Source organism: Gossypium arboreum, chromosome 1, assembly GCF_025698485.1.
Source record: "Gossypium arboreum isolate Shixiya-1 chromosome 1, ASM2569848v2, whole genome shotgun sequence".
In the NCBI taxonomy this organism is placed as follows: Eukaryota; Viridiplantae; Streptophyta; class Magnoliopsida; order Malvales; family Malvaceae; genus Gossypium; species Gossypium arboreum.
The window spans coordinates 7,708,478-7,731,579 of NC_069070.1; the positions used below are offsets into that span (position 1 = coordinate 7,708,478).

Sequence of the window (23,102 nt, forward strand, 5' to 3'; positions counted from 1 at the left end):
GTTTAAAAAAAAACATGCATGCAAGTTATGTGTGAAAGAGTGATTTGGTAATAAATCTGCTTGGGACAGCAGCAGTAACATGACTTTGGAAAATCACCATAAATTGTGGGAGATGAGTTAGAAGCTTCATAAATTATGTAATTAAATCTTAATGAGCCTAGTTTCAAATGGAATAAACGAGAACATATTTTGAATTCTATACAATGAGAAATTTGATTCGTAATGAAGAGTGGTCAGATTAGTCAAACAGTGAAACAAGCGAAAATTTGAGAAAAATCTGGTATTGATTGACCAAACCAAAAATTCTGAAAATTTTATGGATATAAGATATATGAGTCTATTTTCAGGGAAAATTAACGGCACTTGATTTGGAGTTTCGTAGCTCCAGTTATAAATGATTTAGTGACTGTTGCTCAGGAAGATAGCTTGCAGTGAAATTATGATTATGTGGTAAACATTGACAAAAATTTGTTAATGAGTTGCTTATTGATTTCTTATAAGCTTACTATGATCTGTAGGTGTGGTTGGCCGAATATTGTAAGGGGTTAATACGTAGTTTGTATTTGAATAGTTAGATTAACGTGTTAGTAATCCAATTGTAGGCGGTTCGTGTGTGGATCTCACAAGATATCGCCGCAAATGGTGTGTAACTAACACCCTCTTTCTTAGTCTAGATCGGCAAAAGCGAAATGCCAAAACCGATATTTTGTAGATTTGCGAAAAGCGAATGCTCGTGAGGTAAATCGATTAATGTTTTTGGTAAGCTGCAATGTTTGGACTGCAAAGTGCATGATTTCTGTGCCCTCGATATTTTTGGGCTTAATGGGCCAAAATTGGAATGATGGGCCAACGGGCCCAATTCGGTAAAAACCCTCGGTAGTGATTCTATTAGTACATGAAAGGTAAGAATATCCATGAAAAACCCTAAAATAGATAAATTACTGAAATACCTTTAAAAGTGGAAAATTTACAATTTTACCCCTAGGAGATAAATTACCGAAATACCCCTAAGGTTAAATTGATCTAAATGCATGTTTGACTATTGTTATTTACTGCATACCATGTTGTTATTATCTGATGCATGGGACTGGGATATTGACGGAGGAAGTACTGAAAGTGGCTTGTCCACGTACTGGAGGCTTTGCCTCAATTCTATCGTTAATCGAGCGGCAAGGTCGCAATCTGGAGTTGTTGGGTTGGGTGGATTGAGCTATTCCCTACATGGAGTGTATGGCTGGTACGGGTGGAGTGTAGTGGTTGGTGGGTTGAGTAGTCTCCCCAAATGGGCTTGCATATGTCATTGATGTTGCATGTATTTTAAAATGGGCCTATGGGCCATACTGTTATCTGAATAAGGGGCTAAGGCCCAGTTTATTGTAATCTGAAAAGGGCTCTGGCCCAGTATCACTTTACCTGAATGGGCTTAGGCCCAATGGGCTTGAGCTAACTTGGGCTTTGAATAGGTTTTCTTTACACACTGAGTTTCCCCAAACTCACCCTTTTATTTTCATCCACGTAGGAAATCCCCAACCATAGTGGGCTTGGAGCTGTGAGGGAATTCGGAGTGGCCACCCGTTCTGAAAGTTTGATTTTCTTCCGGTGAACTGGACATCCTTTTATTTATGTTTGAAGTTTTGGGTTTTTAAATGTAATAAGGCCGCATAATTATTTTTGATGGTTTTAATATGTATTACTAAGATAGGTATTACTTATTTTAACTGTTGAAATTGGATAGCTTTAAGGCGCGTTTTCAAAAACAACAATTGATTTCAAAATAACACGACAACAAATAAAGCTTCCGCAATGAAAGTATTTTCCAAAATTAATCACTTTTCCTAAAAATGACTTAATCAAATCGGTTTCCTAGAAATATACATGACGTTAAGGTGTGGCAATGGTGGTGTGCATGTCTAGGATTGGATCCAAAGGGAGCTTGGTACTTAAGTAGTCCGATAGACTCACCTCCTCTTTTCGGTTTCAGCACAGTGCATGACTTCCATTCATTTGAACCTATAATGAAATTATCTTTTAAAACACTAAGTAGGTTTTTCTGGATCAACAATATAAAATGTTTTGAACGCTTCGATGTGGCATGTCGGATCCGGCCATAACGTCTAGGCTGGGTTTAGGGTGCTATATTTAGTGGTATCAGAGCCTAGGTTGCAACAACTCGGCTGTGGAATGGGTTTACAAAAAAAAAGATTTTCAAAAACAATTTTTTTTTGCGAAAAACGCGATTTTCAAAATTTAGATCTTTAGAAGGTGGCATTCCGAATCTCCGGCTCAAGTCTGTAAGTATTACTCTGAACTCTTCTGAATATTTTTCTGACTTATCTGTGCATCTCAAATCCTGCTAGGATACTCTAGATAAGATGATACTGAAACCATAGGAAAATCGATAAGAGATCAAATCGTAGCTAGACTTGATTCTGCGAAAACAAACTCGAACTCTTCGTCGATTCATAAAACATCTGTAATAAACACTGGAATATTAATTGATGCATAAAAATTCGTAATCAAGATAATACGATATGAGTACAAGAGGCCGTGGATGGAGCTGAGGAAGTGCTCGAGCGAGATCTTCGTCTCCGAAACATATGCCGGCGGTGGATGCACCGGTACCACCGGCAACAGAGGTAGAGTCTCATGACCGCGGTGCCAAGGATGATGCCTTGTCACAGGCAATGCTTCGTATTCTGGAAAGGGTTGCTGGGGCAAGTGCGGGCAATGGAGTTCGGGGATCTATTTTTGAACGACTTCAGGCTAACGGAACGGAGATCTTTAGGGGCGTGTCTGGTATAGCCTCGAATGTGGCAGAATATTAGTTGGAGGCCACAGAACAGATTATGGACAACTTGGACTACTCTGAGGAGATTGTGAGTGGGATATCTGTACTAAGTCCTTTGGGTCACTCGGTTAGGGTAGACAAACTGTATAGGGATGTACCCTTAGAAACTCAAGGTAAGATTTTCCCTGGAGATCTGATGGAGTTATTGTTCGGAGAGTTTGATCTCATTTTGGGAATAGACTGGCTTGTTAAGCATAAGGCGACCCTGGATTGTGCTGCTAAATGAATGATGTTAAGGACCACAAAGGATGAGGAGGTTATGGTGATAGGTGAGCGAAGGGATTATTTGTCCAATGTGGTGTCGGCATTAAAAGCCGAGAAGTGGATTCGGAAAGATTGTGAGGCCTATTTGGCATTTGTAAGTCAGTCGGAAGAGGAGGGACTGACAGTGGATAAGGTTAGGACCGTAAAGGAGTTCCAAGATGTTTTTCCGGAAGAGCTTCCAAGATTGCCTCCGAACCGAGAAGTTGAGTTTGGAATAGATTTGTTGCCTGGAACGGCGCCCGTGTCCATCGCATCGTATAGAATGGCACCGAAGGAGTTAGTGGAGTTAAAGGCTCAAATTCAAGAGTTGTTGGATAAGGGCTTCATTAGGCCAAGCGTGTCTCCATGGGGAGCACCAGTGCTATTCGTGAAAAAGAAGGATGGTAATGCGGATGTGCATTGATTATCGCCAGTTGAACAAACTAACGATTAAGAATAAGTATCCACTGCCAAGGATTGACGATCTGTTCGACCAGCTTAGAGGAGCTTCTGTATTTTCCAAGATCGACCTTCGATCTGGATATCATCAGTTAAGGGAGAAGGAACTCTTTGTGAAGTTCAGCAAGTCTGAACTTTAGATGAGGGAGGAAACCTTCTTAGGACATGCGGTCTCTGCTGAGGGGATTAAGGTGGACCCTTGGAAAATTGAAGCAATTTTGGAGTGGAAGCCGCCTAGGTCAGTGTCGAAAATACGGAGTTTCCTAGGATTGGCAGGATACTACAGAAGGTTTGTGGAAGGTTTTTCTGTGATGGCAGCACCTCTAACAAAACTCATAAGGAAAGGAGTACCGTTTGTATGGACTGAGAAGCAGTAGGAAGCTTTTGAGAAGTTGAAGAAAGTTCTGACTGAAGCACCTGTATTGATTCAGCCGGAGTCTGGAAAGGATTTTAGTGTGTACAGTGACGCATCACACGTGGGTTTGGGCTGCTTGTTAATGTAGGAGGGTAAGGTGGTTGCATATGCATCACGACAGCTTAAACCTCACGAAGGGAACTATCTTACTCATGATTTGGAGTTGGCGACAGTGATATTTGCACATAAGATTTGGAGACATTACTTGTACGGGGAGAGGTGTATTATATACACAGACCACAAGGGTCTTAAATATTTGTTGATTCAGAAGGAGTTGAACCTTAGGCAAAGGAGATGGATTGAGTTGCTTAAGGATTATGACTATTCGATCGAGTATCACCCAGGCAAGGCTAATGTGGTAGCCGATACTTTAAGTCGTAGAACAGATTCGATCCGAGAGCAATGTTTGCTCGTTTGAGTCTCAGATGATGATGGCAGTTTGTTGGCTGAATTGCAAGTAAGGCCAACCTGGGTGGACCAGATTAAGGAAAAGCAGTTGGAAGATGAGTCTTTGGTTGCTCGTTTTCAACAAGTTAAGGAAGGGGAAACTTATGAGTTTGGGTTAAATGGCAAAGGAGTTCTGTGTTTCCGAGGAAGAATTTGTGTTCCGAAGGACTCTGATTTAAGGCAGACAATATTGAAGGAAGCTCATGGAGGACTTTGTGTCATGCACCCTGGAGGGAACAAGTTGTATCACGACTTACGAGAATTGTACTGGTGGCCTAGACTTAAACGAGAAGTAACGGAGTTTGTAGGGAAATGTCTGACCCAGTAAGTGAAAGCTGAGCATCAATTACCCTCTGGACTGTTACAGTCAGTGAAGATACCACTTTGGAAGTAGGAGAGGGTAACCATGGACTTTGTGAGTGGGCTGCCCTTGACACCATCAAAGAAAGACTCGGTGTGGGTGATTGTGGATAGGTTGACCAAATCGGCCCATTTCATACCTGTTCGTACTGACTTTTCACTTCAAAAGTTAGCCAAGTTGTATGTTGCGGAGATTGTGCGACTTCATGGAGTCCCAGTTTCAATTATTTCTGATCGGGATCCCAGATTTACATCTCAATTTTGGCAAAAGTTGCATGAGGCGTTGCGGACGCGATTGAATTTTAGTACGGCTTTCCATCCCCAGACTGATGGTCAATCGGAAAGGGTTATTCAGATTCTGGAGGAAATGTTGAGGGGATGCGTGATTGACTTTCGAGGTAATTGGGAGGATTACTTGCAGTTGGCAGAATGTGCGTACAATAACAGTTACCAGGCGAGTATTCGAATGGCACCGTATGAAGTACTGTATGGACGAAAGTGTCGTACACCTAGTTGTTCGACCGAACTAGGAGAGCGACAAGTTCTTGGACCAGACTTGGTAGCTGATACTGAGGATAAGGTCAGAATAATTAGGGACCGGTTAAAAGAAGCATCTGATAGGCAAAAGTCGTATGCAGATTTGAAGCATAAGAAGATTGAGTACTCAGTAGGTGATATGGTCTTCGTAAAGTTTCTCCTTAGAAGAAGATATTAAGGTTCGGTAAGAAGGGTAAGTTGACTCCGTGGTTCATTGGGCCTTATTGGGTTTTGAAGCGAGTAGGCCCAGTGGCTTATCAGTTGGAATTACCTCCAGAATTAGAGAGGATACACGATGTTTTTCACGTCTTCATGTTAAGGCGTTATCGTTCTGACCCTGTTCATGTCCTGCCAGTTGCAGAAATTGAAGTCCAGACTGATTTGACCTTTGAGGAGGAGCCTGTGCAAATATTGGCTCGAGATGTTAAGGTTCCCAGAAGGAAATCTGTCCCGTTAGTGAAAGTACTTTGGCGTAATCATGGAAGGGAAGAAGCTACTTAGGAATCAGAAGAGACTATGCATCAACAATACCCTCAACTATTTGGATCAGGTAAATTTCGAGGTCGAAATTTCTTTAAGGGGGGTAGAGTTGTAACGCCCCAATTTTCGAGAATTCTATGAATGTTGGCAAAATTTCATGCTTTGATTTTGTCATTTGTGAGTGAAATTATGAAATAGGACCTATGTGAAAATGTTTGAAAATGCTATAGGCTAATTTATAGTGGCCAAATAAATAGTAGTGCAAAATAGGAGGATTTGCATGTCAAACCTCCCATTTTACATGAAGTGGCCAGCCATCATGTTGTTGTAGACAATATGAGCACTTGATATCCATAATTCATGGTACAAATTGATAATGGGTTAGGTAAATGTTCCATGATAATGGATTAGGTAAATATTCCATGATAATGGGTTAGGTAAATGTTCCATAATAATAGTTTAGGTAAATGTTCCATGATGGGCATTTCATGTCTTTTGTATTAAAGAATTAAATGGATGAAATATGAAATTTTATTAAAAGAAAAAGGGGTGAAAAGAACAAAGTTTTGTCCATCTTTGTTCATCATAACCGAAAGTTAGAGAAAAGAAAGGAGAGGAGAAAGCTCTTGAATGTTCGGTCACTTGGGGAAGAAAATTGAAGGTAAGTTCATGGTAGTTTGCTTCTATCTTGATGTTCATGAGTTCTTCTTGATTCTACCTTAACTCTTGAAGCATATTTTGGTTTTTAGTTGTGTTGTGAACATTTAGTCATGAATTAAAATGAAGGAAATGGTTGTTGTTTCATGTTCTTTTGATGAAAAATGGAAGATAGGTGAAGTTGAGCCAAACAAATGAGCATGCATGTGCCTTAGATGCTAAGGGGAAAAATCGGCTAATATGTTGTGCTTTAAAATGATGAAATGGAGATTATACTTAAGTAAAATCATAGATATGTGATGATTGATTGGTGATATACATGTTTAAAAAAAAAACATGCATGCAAGTTATGTGTGAAAGAGTGATTTGGTAATAAATCTGCTTGGGACAGCAGCAGTAACGTGACTTTGGAAAATCACCATAAATTGTGGGAGATGAGTTAGAAGCTGCATAAATTATGTAATTAAAGCTTAATGAGCCTAGTTTCAAATGGAATAAATGAGAACATATTTTGAATTCTGTACAATGAGAAATTTGATTCGTAATAAAGAGTGGTCAGATTAGTCAAACAGTGAAACATGTGAAACTTTGAGAAAAATCTGGTATTTATTGGCCAAACTAAAAATTCTGAAAATTTTATGGATATAAGATATATGAGTCTATTTTCAGGGAAAATTAACGGCACTTGATTTGGAGTTTCGTAGCTCCAATTATAAATGATTTAGTGACTGTTGCTCAGGAAGACAGCTTGCAGTAAAATTATGATTATGTGGTAAACATTGACAAAAATTTGTTAATGAGTTGCTTATTGATTTCTTATAAGCTTACTATGATCTGTAGGTGTGGTTGGCCGAATATTGTAAGGGGTTAATACGTAGTTTGTATTTGAATAGTTAGATTAACGTGTTAGTAATCCAATTCTAGGCGGTTCGTGTGTGGATCTCGTCAGCATATCGCCGCAAACAGGTGTGTAACTAACACCCTCTTTCTTAGTCTAGATCGGCAAAAGCCGAAATGCCGAAAACTGATATTTTGTAGATTTGCGAGTGTGCGAATGCTCGTGAGGTAAATCGATTAATGTTTTTGGTAAGCTGCAATGTTTGGACTGCAAAGTGCATGATTTCTGTGCCCTCGATATTTTTGGGCTTAATGGGCCAAAATTGAAATGATGGGCCAACGGGCCCAATTCGGTAAAAACCCTCGGTAGTGATTCTGTTAGTACATGAAAGGTAAGAATATCCATGAAAAACCCTAAAATAGATAAATTACTGAAATACCTTTAAAAGTGGAAAATTTACAGTTTTACCCCTAGGAGATAAATTACCGAAATACCCCTAAGGTTAAATTGATCTAAATGCATGTTTGATCGTTGTTATTTATTGCATGTCATGTTGTTATTATCGATGCATGGACCGGGATATTGACGGAGGAAGTACTGAAAGTGGCTTGTCCACGTCTTCGGAGGCTTTGCCTCAATTTATCGATAACCGAGCGGCAAAGGTTGCAATCGTGGAGTGTTAATGGGTGGATTGAGCTATTCCCACATGGAGTGTATGGCTGGTACGGGTGGAGTGTAGTGGTTGGTGGGTTGAGTAGTCTCCCAAATGGGCTTGCATATGTCATTGATGTTGCATGTATTTTAAAATGGGCCTATGGGCCATCTTATTATCTGAATAAGGGGCTAAGGCCCGTTATTATAATCTGAAAGGGCTCGCCCAAGATCATCATTACTGAATGGGCTTAGGCCCAATAGGCTTGAGTTGACTTGGGCTTTGAATGGGTTTTCCTTACAAACCGAGTTTCCCCAAACTCACCTTTTATTTTCATCCACGCAGAAATTCCCAACCATAGTGGGCTTGGAGTCGTGAGGGAATTGAGTGGCCACCGCTCTGAAAGTTTGATTTTCTTCGTGAACTGGACATCCTTTTATTTACGTTTGAAGTTTTGGGTTTTAAATGTAATAAGGCCGCTTAATTATTTTTATGGTTTTAATATGTATTACTAAGATAGGTATTACTTATTTTAACTGTTGAAATTGGATAGCTTTAGGGCGCGTTTTCAAAAACAATAATTGATTTCAAAATAACACGACAACAAATAAAGCTTCCGCAACGAAAGTATTTTCCAAAATTAATCACTTTTCCTAAAAATGACTTAATTAAATCGGTTTCCTAGAAATATATATGACGTTAAGGTGTGGCAATGGTGGTGTGCATGTCTAGGATTGGATCCAAAGGGAGCTTGGTACTTAAGTAGTCCGATAGACTCACCTCCTCTTTTCCGGTTTCTTACCTGGTGCACAGCTTCCATTCACTTTAACCTATAATGAAATTATCTTTTAAAACACTAAGTAGGTTTTTCTGGATCAACAATATAAAATGTTTTGAACGCTTCGATGTGGCATGTCGAATCCGGCCATAACGTCTGGGCCGGGTTTGGGGTGCTACATAGTAGGTCCCTTTATTATATGGATTGAATCAAATTAGTTCCTCTGTTATTAAATGGATCAATTTAGTCCTTTTATTATTAAAAAGAATCAACTAATTAAGGCTACATTGTAACACAGTTAACATTTACTGTATAAACAATATTTTGAAATTTATTTATTTCAATGGCAATTCAATTCTAAACAATAAATATTAGCTTTATTTCAATTTAATTCTAATTGATTCTTTTATAATATAAGGACTAAATCAATTAATTTAATAATAGATAAAATAATTTGATGAAATTTTTATAATAAAGGGCTCTCTCATTTCCAATGGGTTTATTTTGATGTGGTGTCACTACCTGACATGATAAGAAGTAAATTAAACGTGCTCTCAAGTCTCATTCCCCTCTCAAAATCTATAACAGCAAAAGAAGCCCCAAATCATCATCTCTCATCACGTTCTCTTCCAAACTAAAAAACTTCCCTTCAAAAACAAGAAAACAAGCAAACATGTTCCCTTCTCTAAACTTAATACGTCGACAAATCACGGCCCGATGGCCTCAAATACTCCACGCTCTAACATGGACAGCACTGTTGGCGTCAGTGGTAAGCATAGTATCGTTTGCTTCGGAGATGGCCTTTGTTTCAGCAATATCTCCGACATCCTCCTTCTCTAAATCCTGCAGTGTTGAAGGGCTCGTCAGGATTCCTTTAGACTTCCAAAGAGATAAAATTTGCTTGCCTGCTCATTTGATGAAGCGATCCAAGGTGGACTTTTTCGTGCCCACCGTCTTCGCTGGCCTCGTCGTTGCTGGTTCCGCCTGTGTGGTTCGATCTCTGGGACTGTGGGACAGTGATTGAGATTGGTTAATCGTTAGCAGACTAGTTACTTTTTTGCTGATTATATCTACAGGGGTTTCATTGCATCCCCAACAAAAACTGTGAAAATATAAATACTTTATCAAGGACTTGTTATGTCTACGAGGGTTGAGGATCATGGTTTTTTTTTTTTTTTTTCATTTGCTGCAATTTTAATTAAATTTTGCAATGAATTTCTGGAATGATTTAATTTAATTTCAGTCCTTGTATGTTATCTAAAATTGTGATCTAATCCTTAATTTGACATAATTCAATCTTCTAATTTTATCCATTTTACTATTAATGAAAATTAATTTTTTAAGAATTTTTAACTACCACTCTTAACAATCATATCTCCAAATTTGAACCCAAATTATTTTCCTAAACCCGCATTGATAGCCGACATCAATTAAGGAAAAATGAAAGATTACTGTATGGAACAGTTACACTATATCAATATATTTCATTTCCATTTGAATTAAAATCATAAAATAAGTCAACTAATCATTTGATAATTAAATGGTAAAAATTAATTTAGCAATTCATTGATAAACAAATTAATGGATAATTGATTTTTATATATAAATGTGATGATGTGACAAGAGTTAAATGGAAATTTTATATTTTAATCTAGCATAATTGTTTCATACAATTATTTATCATGAATTAAGTGATATATATATTTTTTACAATAAGAGCAAGTGAAAATTCCAAGATTGTTGAAACTGTAATGGACTAATTGATCAGTTTGACTAGGAACCTATTCTTACATATGTCGGGAGCAAAGCAAAAATCTAAATTATTCACCATCCAGTTGAATCAGATTTTTATAAATTTTAATAATTTTATGATTTTTATTTTATGTATTTTTAATAATTTATTTAATTTGAACTGATGATATTGATTGAATAAAAACTGATTACTTGATCTATTCTACTTTAATTTCAAAAATATTAAAAATTTTAGTCAAATATATTTAATTACTGATAAATTTATATCACAATCGAATATTTTATAACATTTTAAAATAAATTACATATCATTATTTTAAAAACAAATAATGATTTTATCAAATTCAACCTTACATAATATTATGGAGTTAAACCATAATTAAACGCTTGTGTAATGCTTTACTTTTGGAAATTTGGATGCGTCGGTGTAAGAAATACAAAGCGAAAAAGGAAATTAAAAAGAACAAAAACTATGATGGCGTCGCCCGGACTCGAACCGGAGGCCTGCAGTGTGTTAGACTAACGTGATAATCAACTACACCATGACACCATATTGACATTTTTATTAATTAGATTTACTAATTGATTAAAAAGTTAGGCTCCACTGCTTGTCTTTGTTAATCTTCACAGGGTCCCTTCTTCGTTCTTCTCTTTTGGTTTTGCGTAACCCTAACGTTGCCCCTTTCATCTCTCTTTTCCACTCTGTACTTCAATTTTAATTTATAAAAGTTTTTAAACTCCAACTTGACTCGTCCTGTGATATTGCATAGTTTTAAAAATTAAATAAAATACATATTACAAAAGAAAAACTTATAAAAATTAAATATATTTAATTGAAATATTTGAAATAATAGTTAAAATGTTTTTTCTTAAATTTAAATCATATTCATGAAGTGAATATGTTAATAAGGCATACATTAAACATCATCACCAATCATCAATGAAGGAGATCAAACCAAGATATTTAAGAATCAACACAAAGGTTCTAGCTATCTCTTCCTAACATAATATCAATAATTAATTTTTATTAACTGAGCTCATATTCAATATGTTGTGTTAGTGAAAATACGTCTTACAGAACATGTTTTTATTAAAATTTGATAATCTAACTTTTTTGGTCAGATGGTTAAATATTAGTGCTTTTGTACTTGAGTTCCGAGTTTGATTCCTCTCCTACTTATATTTGTATTTTTTTATCTCATGTTGTTTTAAATTTTTAATTTTTAATTAACATTTTAACACATTAGCTCTTCTGGTTAGATAGTTAGATAATTGTTATTTCATCTTTGAGTCTTAGGTTTAATTCCTCTTATAAACGTTTTGTAACACCCGTCTCCATTGCTGGATTAGGGTTACGAAGCATTACAGTACAATTCAGAACATTTAACTTCAAATAGAAACTATTATTTAGATTAATTACTAACATTGAAACACACATTACATTTATAGCACAAATATACTTACAGACTTTAAATTGAGCTTACGAGACCCTAAAAATAGTTTGAAAGCAATTTGGGATCAATTTGAAACAAAACAGAAAATTTTAGTAAAACATGAAAATTTTGAAAACAAGAGTCACACGGCCATATGACAATGCCCAGACCGTGTGTGCATGCGATATTGGGTCACACAGTCGTGTTGCAGGTCGTATGTCAAATCGTGTTACATGCTGACTTAAGACACACGACCATGTCGCAGGTCGTGTCTCATATCGTATGAAACCTATATTTTAAAAAATAATGACACATGGCCGTGTAGGGTGGCTGTGTGCCATACACTGTCGTGTGACAGCCCATGTCCCAGGCCATGTACTCCTATTTGCACCTTCAAATTCAAGTTTACCAAAACATGCTTACTTGGACATCAAGTAACCCAATTTCCATAAATTAAACCTACTCAAAACACAATTAAAAAAAGCTCAAAAGATGTCAAAACATCCATCTTAAGTGCCTAACCAATGTGCCCTATTTGACACCACAATTCAATAACCAACCCAAAGTCACATTTCAAATCAAACTGATTGCATTCAAAATACTCAAACGCCTTTAATAACTCTTACCAAAACCACAATTACTTTCAATCCATAATACAAGTTGCCACATTCAAACACTTTCATAAGACTTATACCAAATATACCAAACATTCCTCAAAACATATATATACCAAACCAAAAACATATTCACATGTTCTAAAATCCATCCAAAGACAAGCATCATTCAAGTTTAACAAACTTTACAACTAACAAATAGCCAACATAATTACAATTCACCTATTACATACCATTCATAACCTTATACCAAAGTAACCAAAAACTACAAAAGTGATGATTGGATAGTGTGATTGTGCTCCAACGAAATTCTAACTGATCAAGCTTTCCAATGATCTACAAAGAAAGAAAAAAACGAATGTAAGCAAATCAATGCTTTGTAAGCTTGTATATAACTGAAACTAAACTTACCAAATTTGAATTATTTTGTACATTTCATGCATAACCTCATTAACAAGCTTATGAATTCATTCATTTCCTATACACAAAAAATCTCACAAATTAGTGAGTTCATATATATATATATATATATATATATATATATATATATATATATATATATATATATATACGAAACTTGAGCATACTATAGCAAAAACATTCAGATAACATATTAGCCAATCAATTCATTAAACTCATATTCAAGTGGTAAATCACATTCTATTTTATTATACCATGTTCAATTTCTCCTTTCAGTGATTGGTTCCATTTAGCTAATGCATATATTCTTTTCATTTTTCACAAATAAGAACTTAAAACATATCATATCATATAATGTTCATAAATAATAAGTGCAATTCAATTACCCTTCTCAATTTATAATATGTGACACATTTCATTCAGAGCTTGATACCATATAACTATTTCAATTATTGCCCTTATCCCAACATGATTCGACAATTTCCAGGTCATTAAACATTTAAACATACAGATATTCAGAATTCGTAATATGCTTATTCCAATAAAATAGTTCTGTATCAAATAACCCTTATTTTTTCGATGGATCTTTGTAAAAGTATTCAATACATAAGTCCAGAAACAGATAATGCTCTTAAGAGCTAATTAGATACAAAATAAATGTGTCAGGTTACCTGTCCGAGCTAAACCAATGACAACATAGATAAACTAGCTTGGCCAAAGCTAGGTAGACCTATAAAAAGACAACTGTAGCGACGTAAAAATTTTTGCTTTCTATTGCTAATTGAGGTGACTTATTAGAAATTTGAAAACTGGCTTTCGGTTTTATTTAAAAAAGGGGTCGCCACCGATCTTTTTTCTAAGTGTGATCGGACACCTACTAATTTTATTTTATTTTAACAAAAAGAAGGCCGAGTCTAGGTCTACATTAAAAGCCAGAGAAAAAATAGGGTTCGGGAGTCTGTTACGCACAAGGAAGGTATTAGCACCCTTGCGACGCCCAAAATTGGTATCTTTATTAAACATGTATTGTCTTAATTTTCGAAAATGCGAGTTCAATACAACATTTAATCGTGATCCGATTAAAACACAAAAAATTTCAAGTTTTTTTTGGTTTCTTTTGAGAAGGATGTTCCGTTTTTAACACGAGCCGATTAATATTCACCCAACATATCAATGAAATCGACGACTTAATGTTAAATCGGTGCATTACCTTATTTATTGAAATTAATTTAAAGGCATGAACGAAAATATTTCTAGACAGAACAAATAAAAGTAAAAGAAAACTAAAATTGATGTTGCACTATGGTATGAAATACTATGCTAAATTTGGGACAGACAAATAAAAAGTTAAGAATATACTAAACAGATAATATTTAAAACATTAACAATATACATATGATAGTAATAGTATAAAACAATAATAATGCATATGGTATTAAACATGATAGTAATAGCATTAAACACGAAATAAAATCATGAATATATATAAACATAAAATAATAGTTAGTAAAGTGATGGAAACATGATATTAAAAACACTAATAATGTTACCTATGTACATACGTATATATATTTAAAATATAAACATAATAATAGTATTACAAAGTGTATACATAGCATTAAAAATATGTACATAATATGGCGTTGAAAAATACATACATAACATAGTATTAAAAACATATACATAAGATAATATGTAAAAAATATAATATAGTATTCAAGTATATATATGGTATATAAACATATAATATTAAAAGATACATATACATAATATATATATAATAATAGAAATATATAATATAGTATTACAATATTTACGTAGTATACACATGTGAGAAATAATAATAATGTTAAAAACAACTATTAATAATATTACATAAATATACACATATATATATATATTAAAAACATAATAATATTAAAAATACGTACATAGTATATATATACACATAATATAGTTATTAAGAAAATACATATAATATATAGTATTAAGAATATACACAATACATATGGTATTAAAAATATAGTATTAAAAAACATAATATATACATATAAGTATTGACTTAAAAAATACTAATAATAGTAATAATAAAATACTAATAAATAATAGATATAGTAATAATAAGAACGTATAAACGGCAATATGTACAGGGAAAATAAAAAAAAATAGTAACGCTATATATACGTAAACATAATATAAAAATATTAAAATAAAGTAATTAGAAAATAATACTATGTACAAAAATATATACATATATATGTAAAATAAAAATATACACTATTATTAATAGTAATAATAAATATAGTAATAATATTAATAACAAAAAAGCAAATATAATATAATAAGAATATTAAAATAAGGTAATTAAAAATAATACCATGTATAAATATACATATATATACCTATATAATAAAACATATACTAATATTAATAATAATAAGGATAATAAAACATATATATATATAATAATAGTATTAGAAATATACATACAATGGTATAAAAGATGTATAACTAATGATGCTAAAATATATGCATAATAATATATATAAAATATATACACAATATAGTTACAAATATATATATATATATATATATATAATAATAGTATTAGAAATATACATACAATGGTATAAAAGATGTATAACTAATGATGCTAAAATATATGCATAATAATATATATAAAATATATACACAATATAGTTACAAATATATATATATATATATATATATAATCGTAATATAGAATTTGGAATATGCCTAATATATTAAAAGAGTATAACAAATAATAATAAAAACTATTAATAATAATATATAATATATATGCGTATAACTATTAAGTAGAAATAATGATAATGAAATGCTAATAAGTAAAACTATAATAATCATTACAGTGACAATAATGTAATTGATATTTAAATTAAGATAAAATAATGAGAAAAGTAAAAAAAGGACGAAATTGAATAGAAAAATAAAATTTTGAGGCGAATTCGAAATAAAAATAAAAAGTAAGGGCTTATTTGAATGCGCGTGAGGTATAGGGGGATCAAATGAGAAATTTTCCCCAAACCCCAAAAACGCGCGTTTCATAGGGGACTAATTGAAAAGCGCAAAACAAAATGGGGCCAAATTGAAAATAAAAAATGACTTAATTGTAAAAGAGTGAAAAAGAGGAAGGACCGCGCGAATAAATAACCCATTAATCAAAAACACGCGGATCCTCTAACCGGTATGGATCGGGTCGGTCCGACCCAGGGCAAAACGACGTTGTTTTATGCCCTGGGTCTTTAATGCAAAACGGCGTCGTTTTATATTATTATAAAAAGTAAAAAATTTGTAAAAAAATCATTTTTTCTTTCTTTCTCTTCAAAAAAGCTCTCTTTCTCTCTCAGCCCTCTTTCAACCTGGGGATTTCCGGTGAGACTCCGATGCCGTACCTCAGCCGTGCGCCACCATCACCGGCCACCGCGAGGTAACCTTTTTTTATTTTTTTATTATTTTTTTATTTTTAATAATATATATGTGTATGTACATAAAAAGAAAGAAAAAAAGAAATTTCGAAAGAAGAAAGAAAAAAAGAAAATGATGCCAATCACCTTCTGTTGTTTCTGTATTTTTATTCTTGCTTTTGGTTATCTTCCGTTTTGGTGTTATTCTCTGCTTTTGGTGATCTGAAGTCTATTGCTTGGTATTAAAATGGCCGAATCTACTGTTTTCATTCATCCAAAAATTCGTCCCCCCCACTACACTGTCTTTTGATGGCTTTTATAGCCTTTTACAAATGCTTTCCTTTTTATTATTTTTTGTTTGCTGTCCTTTCCTTTTAATTCCTTGCAGGTGCAGAGGGATGGTGGAGCAGGTGGCTGACAGAGGAGTGGCGATGGGTGGTGGCAGAGGTCAAAAGGCTGAAGACCCGCACCTAGGGTTTGGTTGCTGATTTGATTGGGATGGCCTGGGGTTTGGTGGAATTTGGGTTGTTAGTTGATGGGTTTGGGTTGTGGGTTATGTTGGGGTTTAATGGGTCTTTGTGTGGGTTTATTTTGGGTTGTTTGTTTGGAAATTGGGTTTGGGGTTGTTGGTTATAAATGGGGTTTGGGTAATTTGGGCTTCTACAACAACGAATTATTAGTCTATGCTAAATTCGAGTCTGCAACACGTGCAATTACTTAGTCCAGATTAGAAATTCAAACGAAAATCTCATGTATGAAACTTTTACTCAATCTATCGAAATCGTTCTAGGGATTTATTTTATTACACATAGATTAATTCCATTTCAACAAAATATATATATATATGTCAATAACCACAATTAATATTGAATTATAATCAAGGATATCAATATGAACTTACCCAAACATTTAATTTTGGGTATCGGTTGAAACATTTATTAATGTATATGTAATAATTTAATTCAATTATTCAATTCATTTACTTCTAAAACAATTAATTTCATACAATTAACAATTTATCCATATTTTACACTTTTACTTTAAACTTTTAGCTTTTATTCAATTTAGTCCTTAAACTCAAACTTCAAATTTAATCTAATTAAACTCAAATCCTGTTGACCAAAGCCCATATTTAATACATTTTCATAGGAATTTCATATAATTTTACTATTTTAACAACTCAATCCCTAAATACAAAATTTACTTAATCAAATAATCTTTAAGCATATCATAGTTTCCAAATCTAACAATTTCTATCAAGACATATAAGATTCATCAATGACAAGTTTTAAAATCTTTAGCAATTTTAAAAACAGAGGTACGAGTCAGTTAAACCTAATTGCAATAATCTTAAAAATATAAAACTTACGAAAAACGGGTAACAATTACACTTACATGCAAAGGGGCCGATTATTGAAGAACTTGACTCTTTCATTTTTCTCCTCCGATGGCGTTCGTAAGGTGGAGGAAGCTGAGAACGAATTTTCATTCTCCTTCCTTCCGCTTTAGTTACTTTATTTTATTTAATAATTAACAAAACAAAAAATCGTCCACTAAAATGAATCATGGACTTATTGCAACATAAGACCTTCCAATAATGATGTTATGGCTATTAAGCCTAAATAATTTAATAGCGATTAATTTTTATAAATTTTACGATTTAATCCTTTTCAATTAATTAACTATCCAACCATTAAAATTTATGAACTGAACCTTCACGTAACAAAATAATAAATATGTAATTATTTAATAAAAATATCTATGAGTTTGATTTATAGAAACAAGGTTTCGATACCTCATTTTCTAAAACCACTTGACTTTAAGGGGTTACCACTTGAACCTAATTATTCGTTCAATTAACAAAAATCATTAAATCAAAATTTAACGTAGTTCTATATTTAACTCATAAATATTAAATAATAATATTTACGAACTCATTCGTCAGATTTGTGATCCCGAAACCATCATTTCTAATACCACTGAAAAACGAGTTGTTATATGTTTAATATATATATTATTTCATGTTGTTTAAAACTTTTTTAATTAATAACTCTTTTATTTATAAAATCAAATAATTATTTCAAATATAATTATTTTTAGTAATTACAACTTTTACATGTATAATATTTATTTTTCAATCCATATCATGAGTGTAGTAAATTTTAGTATTATATATTTTATACGTGTAATTGAAATAATTATCTGAAATATTTCACTTATAAACATAATGATATTTGAAATAATTAATTGAAATATTTCATATATAAAAATATTTGAAATGTCATACCCACAATGTAGATTAAAATACAATGATATTTAAAATATTTTACATATTTTTATTAAAAATAATTTACATATTTGAAATAATAATAATATTTCAAATAATTATTTGATTTTATTATATTAGAAATCATCATACCCACAATATAGGTAGAGAAAATAGGTATTTGACATATAAATATTATATTTAAAGAAAAATATATCAAAAGAAATTGTTGATGTTTTTAAGCAATAATTAAATCTTTATTATTTGATTTTATAAATAAAAAATTATTAATTAAAAATAATAAAAACTCTAAAAAAATATATTTATTAATTATAAATATCATTTAATTTTTTTTAAAAATGCTTTAAACAACATGAAATAAAAAATGCTTATAAGAGAAATCAAAACTAGAACTTAAAAATGAAACCATAATTATATAATCATCAAACCAAAAAGCTAATATGTTAAAAATGTTAATTATGAATAAAAAAACTTGAAATAATATGAAATAAAAAATACAAATCTGAGTAAGGGAAGAATTAAACTTGAGACTAAAAGACAAAATATTAATATTAAACTATTTGACCAAAAGAACTAATTTATCAATTTTAAGTAAAACAGCATCTTATAATACACATTTTCAATTTTCTCTAAAAAACCTATCCTCTTAAATATATATATAAAAGCCCTAAAATAATAAATATTAAAAATATATATGTATAATGTTTTTTCTTTTGGGTCAGTAAAAACAACGCCAAACGGGAAATGAAAAATAGAAAAAAGGTGGCGTCGCCCGGACTCGAACCGGAGACCTTCAGTGTGTTAGACTGACGTGATAACCAACTACACCACGACACCGTGCTTATAGTTCGCTTAAAAAAATAATTTTTTATAAATGAATAAATATAACCCTACCACGTTCAGTTACCGACTCAAGCTCCGCTGCTTTTCTTTATTAATTTTCAATTCAATACGATTTCTGTTCTTCGTTATTCTCGTGGCGGAACCCTATCTCTGCTCCTTACATCTCTTACTTCTACCCTGTACTTCAATTTATATTTCTCAAGCTCTTTTTTTTTTTTTTTGTGAATTTCTAACTAAAGACGAACAAAAAAAAATGTCAAGTGCATTAGAGATGTCGCTAGACGACCTGATCAAGCGTAACCGTAAGTCCGGATCCGGAAATCCCCGCGGTCGAGGCCGTGGATCAGGACCGGGACCCGCCCGCCGCTTTCCTAACCGCGGAACAAACCGCTCGGCACCGTATACTGCTGCTACGGTACATATCCTAGGGTTTTAGATCTGATTACGCTTTTCTTTGTGTTTTTTTTCTTTTGAATTTTCTTCTTGATTCTGGCCAAAATAAAGTTCTTGATTCAAAAATTTTAAATCAGCTAAGTTCGTTCAATTTTGTTAGGCGCCGGAGACGACGTGGCAGCACGATATGTATTCGGATAAGGGAGGAGCGTTCCAAGGTCAAGCCGTTCGGGCCGCTGCAATAGAAACCGGAACGAAGCTCTACGTCTCTAATTTAGATTATGGAGTATCTAACGACGACATAAAGGTATTTTTTTTAGTAGTTGTCTTTTGCTATTTTTTAAGTTAGTAGTAAATTCAGTGTTTCTCTTCTGTTTCAATTTGTTATTATGTTTTTTTTCCTCAAAATTTTATTCGTGTTATTATGTTACCGGCGATATTGATTTGATTTTTTTTCTCTATGTACTTATATTCTTGATTCCCAGGCTTGGCTATTCAATTTTCATTTTTTCTTATAGTTAAATAATTGATTAATTTGAGATATACATATATTTGAGATTAGTTAGGGTTAAGAAAAAGTCTACTATGCTTAGAAATACTTTCAAAGAAATTTCGTTCAAAGTTGATATTTTGTTGTTTTTAGGGTTTTTATTTTTTTGTATCTTTCTAACGTTTGTGTTTTAATATACAGGAGTTATTTTCTGAGGTTGGTGACCTGAAACGATATGCAATTCATTATGATTGGACCGGTAGATCGAAGGTATTGAATCGAGTTTGGTATTGATCGGTCCTTCAAATTGAATTATTTGTATAGCACTGAAGTTTAGAACAAAAAAATCTTTCTCTTAGGGAACCGCCGAAGTTGTCTTTTCACGGAAAGCAGATGCTATGGCTGCAGTCAAGAGATACAATAATGTTCAACTTGATGGAAAGCCGATGAAAATCGAGATTGTGGGAACAAACATTGCTACCCCTGCTGCACCAACAGTTGCCAATGTTGCTTTTGGAAGTTCAAATGGAGCCCCTAGAGGGTATGGTTTTTTATTTATTGCACGGCCCTTTTATTCAATAGCTCAGATTCCATCATTTCTTAAGCTGGCTCTGTTGAGATGTTACTGTTGCTAAAATATTTTGCCTATATTTTCAGTTATCTTTTGTTCCTGAAATTTTCAAAAGCTGAAATGAATCTCAGTGCTAATTTTTGCCGAAATTTCATCTTAAGTATCAGTTTATTTGAGCTTTCTAGTTTTCGGTTTACAATAGGGTGATAGCTAGAGGGAGTTCATGTTCTTTTTTTTTTTTTTTTTTCATGTGGCAGACAGCAATCCATATTTGTAATAGTCTATTAGCTTTTACTGTATGGAAAATTTGAACCGCACTGACATTTATGTTAGGGAATTTGCGTGAACAGTTTATCCATATATTTTCTACTATTAATAAACAATTTTTGGTTATTGATAGACAGAATTTACTTATCTGATCTTTATGTGGTTATTTTACAGTGGCCGTGGCAGGGGTGGAGGATTCCGTAGGCAACGTGGTGTTGCTGGAGGCCGTGGCTTTGGAAGAGGCCGTGGACAGGGAAGGGGCCGTGGAGAAAAGGTTTCGGCAGAAGATCTTGACGCTGATCTAGAGAAGTATCACACTGAAGCAATGCAGACAAATTGAAGCATTTCTCATGTTCTGTTGGTTGGGTTTTAAGTCTTCTTTTCTACTATGGACATTATGTGCTTGATGCTCAACTATATTGTGTATCACTACCAAATTCACTCTTTAGAGGAACTAGTCATATGGAGAGAACTATTAGTGTCTAAAGTTTTATGGAGTTTGAGCTTTTACTGTTGACCTTTTACTTGGGTATAAAGAATGTGGGTTAGTGGGGAACAAAAAAAGCTATCATTTTGTAATCTTGAATTATGCTTTTAGTTCCATTGAAATTGGGCTCATTCCACCACTCAGTAACAAAGCGGAAACTCTTTCTCTTGGTTTTCCATATGCTAAGGGAACTTTGGCTGCATGCTGTGGGAGGAGTAATCTTGCCGCTGCCCAAAGCTGCATTGCCTTTAGGTTGCTCCTGCATTTTGGAACTAGGGAGACTGCAATCTGAGGTAGATTTCTTTATGTTCTTTTCTAGCTTTTCAGAATTTTGTCCTTTGTATTATTGGTGATGCAACTGGTTTTCCTATTTAGGCTTTTAGGTTGCGTATGTTCCTTCACTCTATTGTATTATTGCCAGGGGATTAATCTTTGCCCCTATTATCTATGAATTATGCTGATATGGCTTATTGTAGTAAACTATTGTAGAATCTCCCCGCTTTGGTTTCAACCAGTTGGTTTCTTGCCGGAGAAAATCTGTTGACGGCTCCAGTACAGTTGGCTTATAGGAGCTTGTTCTGGAGTTCAAATGATTATAGAAATCTGTTGAAGTACAATAAGATTCTGAAGTTTGCTCTTTCAGTTTCCATATAAAGTGAATGAACCCCCTCTGCCTCCGCATATATGCCTCCATTTCATTTTGGGGCTTGAGGAAGTTGAATAAGAGTATAGTTACGGCATGAATATACTTTAACAAAAGCTAAGATTTAAATAGCGGGAAATTGCTTAATTTTTTTTTGTCATTCTGTGAGCTGCTATGCTAATGCTTGGAGCAAACGGCTTTTGTCACTGCTTCCCCTGATTCAAGGTTAGGAAATTCAAAGTGGACGATGCTTATTTGCCGTAGTAGTATCGGGTCTTCACTTTGGAAGCTTGCCCCAACCTTCAGACAATGAAAGTTGGTGAGTGCTGGTTTTCCTATTTACATATATGCATAGTTATTGACCAATGAGTCTTATTTTGCTCATGATTAACATCTATATATAGTTTTTCTGATTCTTGAATTTCAGTTATTTTAATAAAAATTGCCTCTCAAGGAATGTTGTGTTTATTCATTGAATTGATCCAAGGGGTGCTTCTTTCAATCTAGCAATTCCTGGTTAGTTTATGTGGTGGGATGTTCAACTGAGTCTTTATGTTGATCTTTTTCTCCCAATTTTGAAGACCATGCTGCATCTTCTAATTCAAGTATATTAAAGTACGTTTAGAATTTGTTTTTTCTTGCTGGACAGTGTTTACGTTAGTACAGCTAAGTCTGAGCGTGTGGGCCGGTTTATACTGTTTTTAACTTAAATGGTATCAAAAAGAAATTTGAAATACTAGAG

At 33.4% G+C, this 23,102-nt stretch overlaps 1 protein-coding gene, 1 long non-coding RNA gene and 1 other non-coding gene across 5 annotated transcripts; 2 read left to right on the plus strand and 1 right to left on the minus strand.

Annotated features, from left to right (window-relative positions):
* Positions 1-729: 729 nt before the first annotated feature.
* On the plus strand, positions 730-1,684 carry LOC128293736 (uncharacterized). The gene is made up of 2 exons (XR_008283926.1): positions 730-863; positions 1,520-1,684. It is a non-coding gene; the product is annotated as an uncharacterized LOC128293736 (long non-coding RNA).
* A 17,745-nt stretch (positions 1,685-19,429) lies between these two features.
* TRNAV-AAC (transfer RNA valine (anticodon AAC)) lies at positions 19,430-19,503 on the minus strand. Its single transcript has one exon. It is a non-coding gene; the product is annotated as a tRNA-Val (tRNA).
* An 81-nt stretch (positions 19,504-19,584) lies between these two features.
* On the plus strand, positions 19,585-22,802 carry LOC108483602 (THO complex subunit 4A-like). 3 transcript variants are annotated; one of them, XR_001871114.2, is made up of 6 exons: positions 19,585-19,924; positions 20,063-20,209; positions 20,594-20,662; positions 20,752-20,933; positions 21,405-22,010; positions 22,194-22,802. XR_001871114.2 is itself a non-coding variant. In XM_017787084.2 (5 exons), the coding sequence occupies exons 1-5, from the start codon at positions 19,763-19,765 to the stop codon at positions 21,568-21,570; spliced, it is 726 nt and encodes a 241-aa protein (XP_017642573.1). In that variant the 5' UTR covers positions 19,586-19,762; the 3' UTR covers positions 21,571-22,802. The 3 variants fall into 3 exon arrangements, 1 of the variants encoding a protein (XP_017642573.1); XR_001871115.2 differs by having other exon boundaries at positions 19,586-19,924; positions 22,207-22,802; XM_017787084.2 differs by having other exon boundaries at positions 19,586-19,924; positions 21,405-22,802.
* Positions 22,803-23,102: the final 300 nt, after the last annotated feature.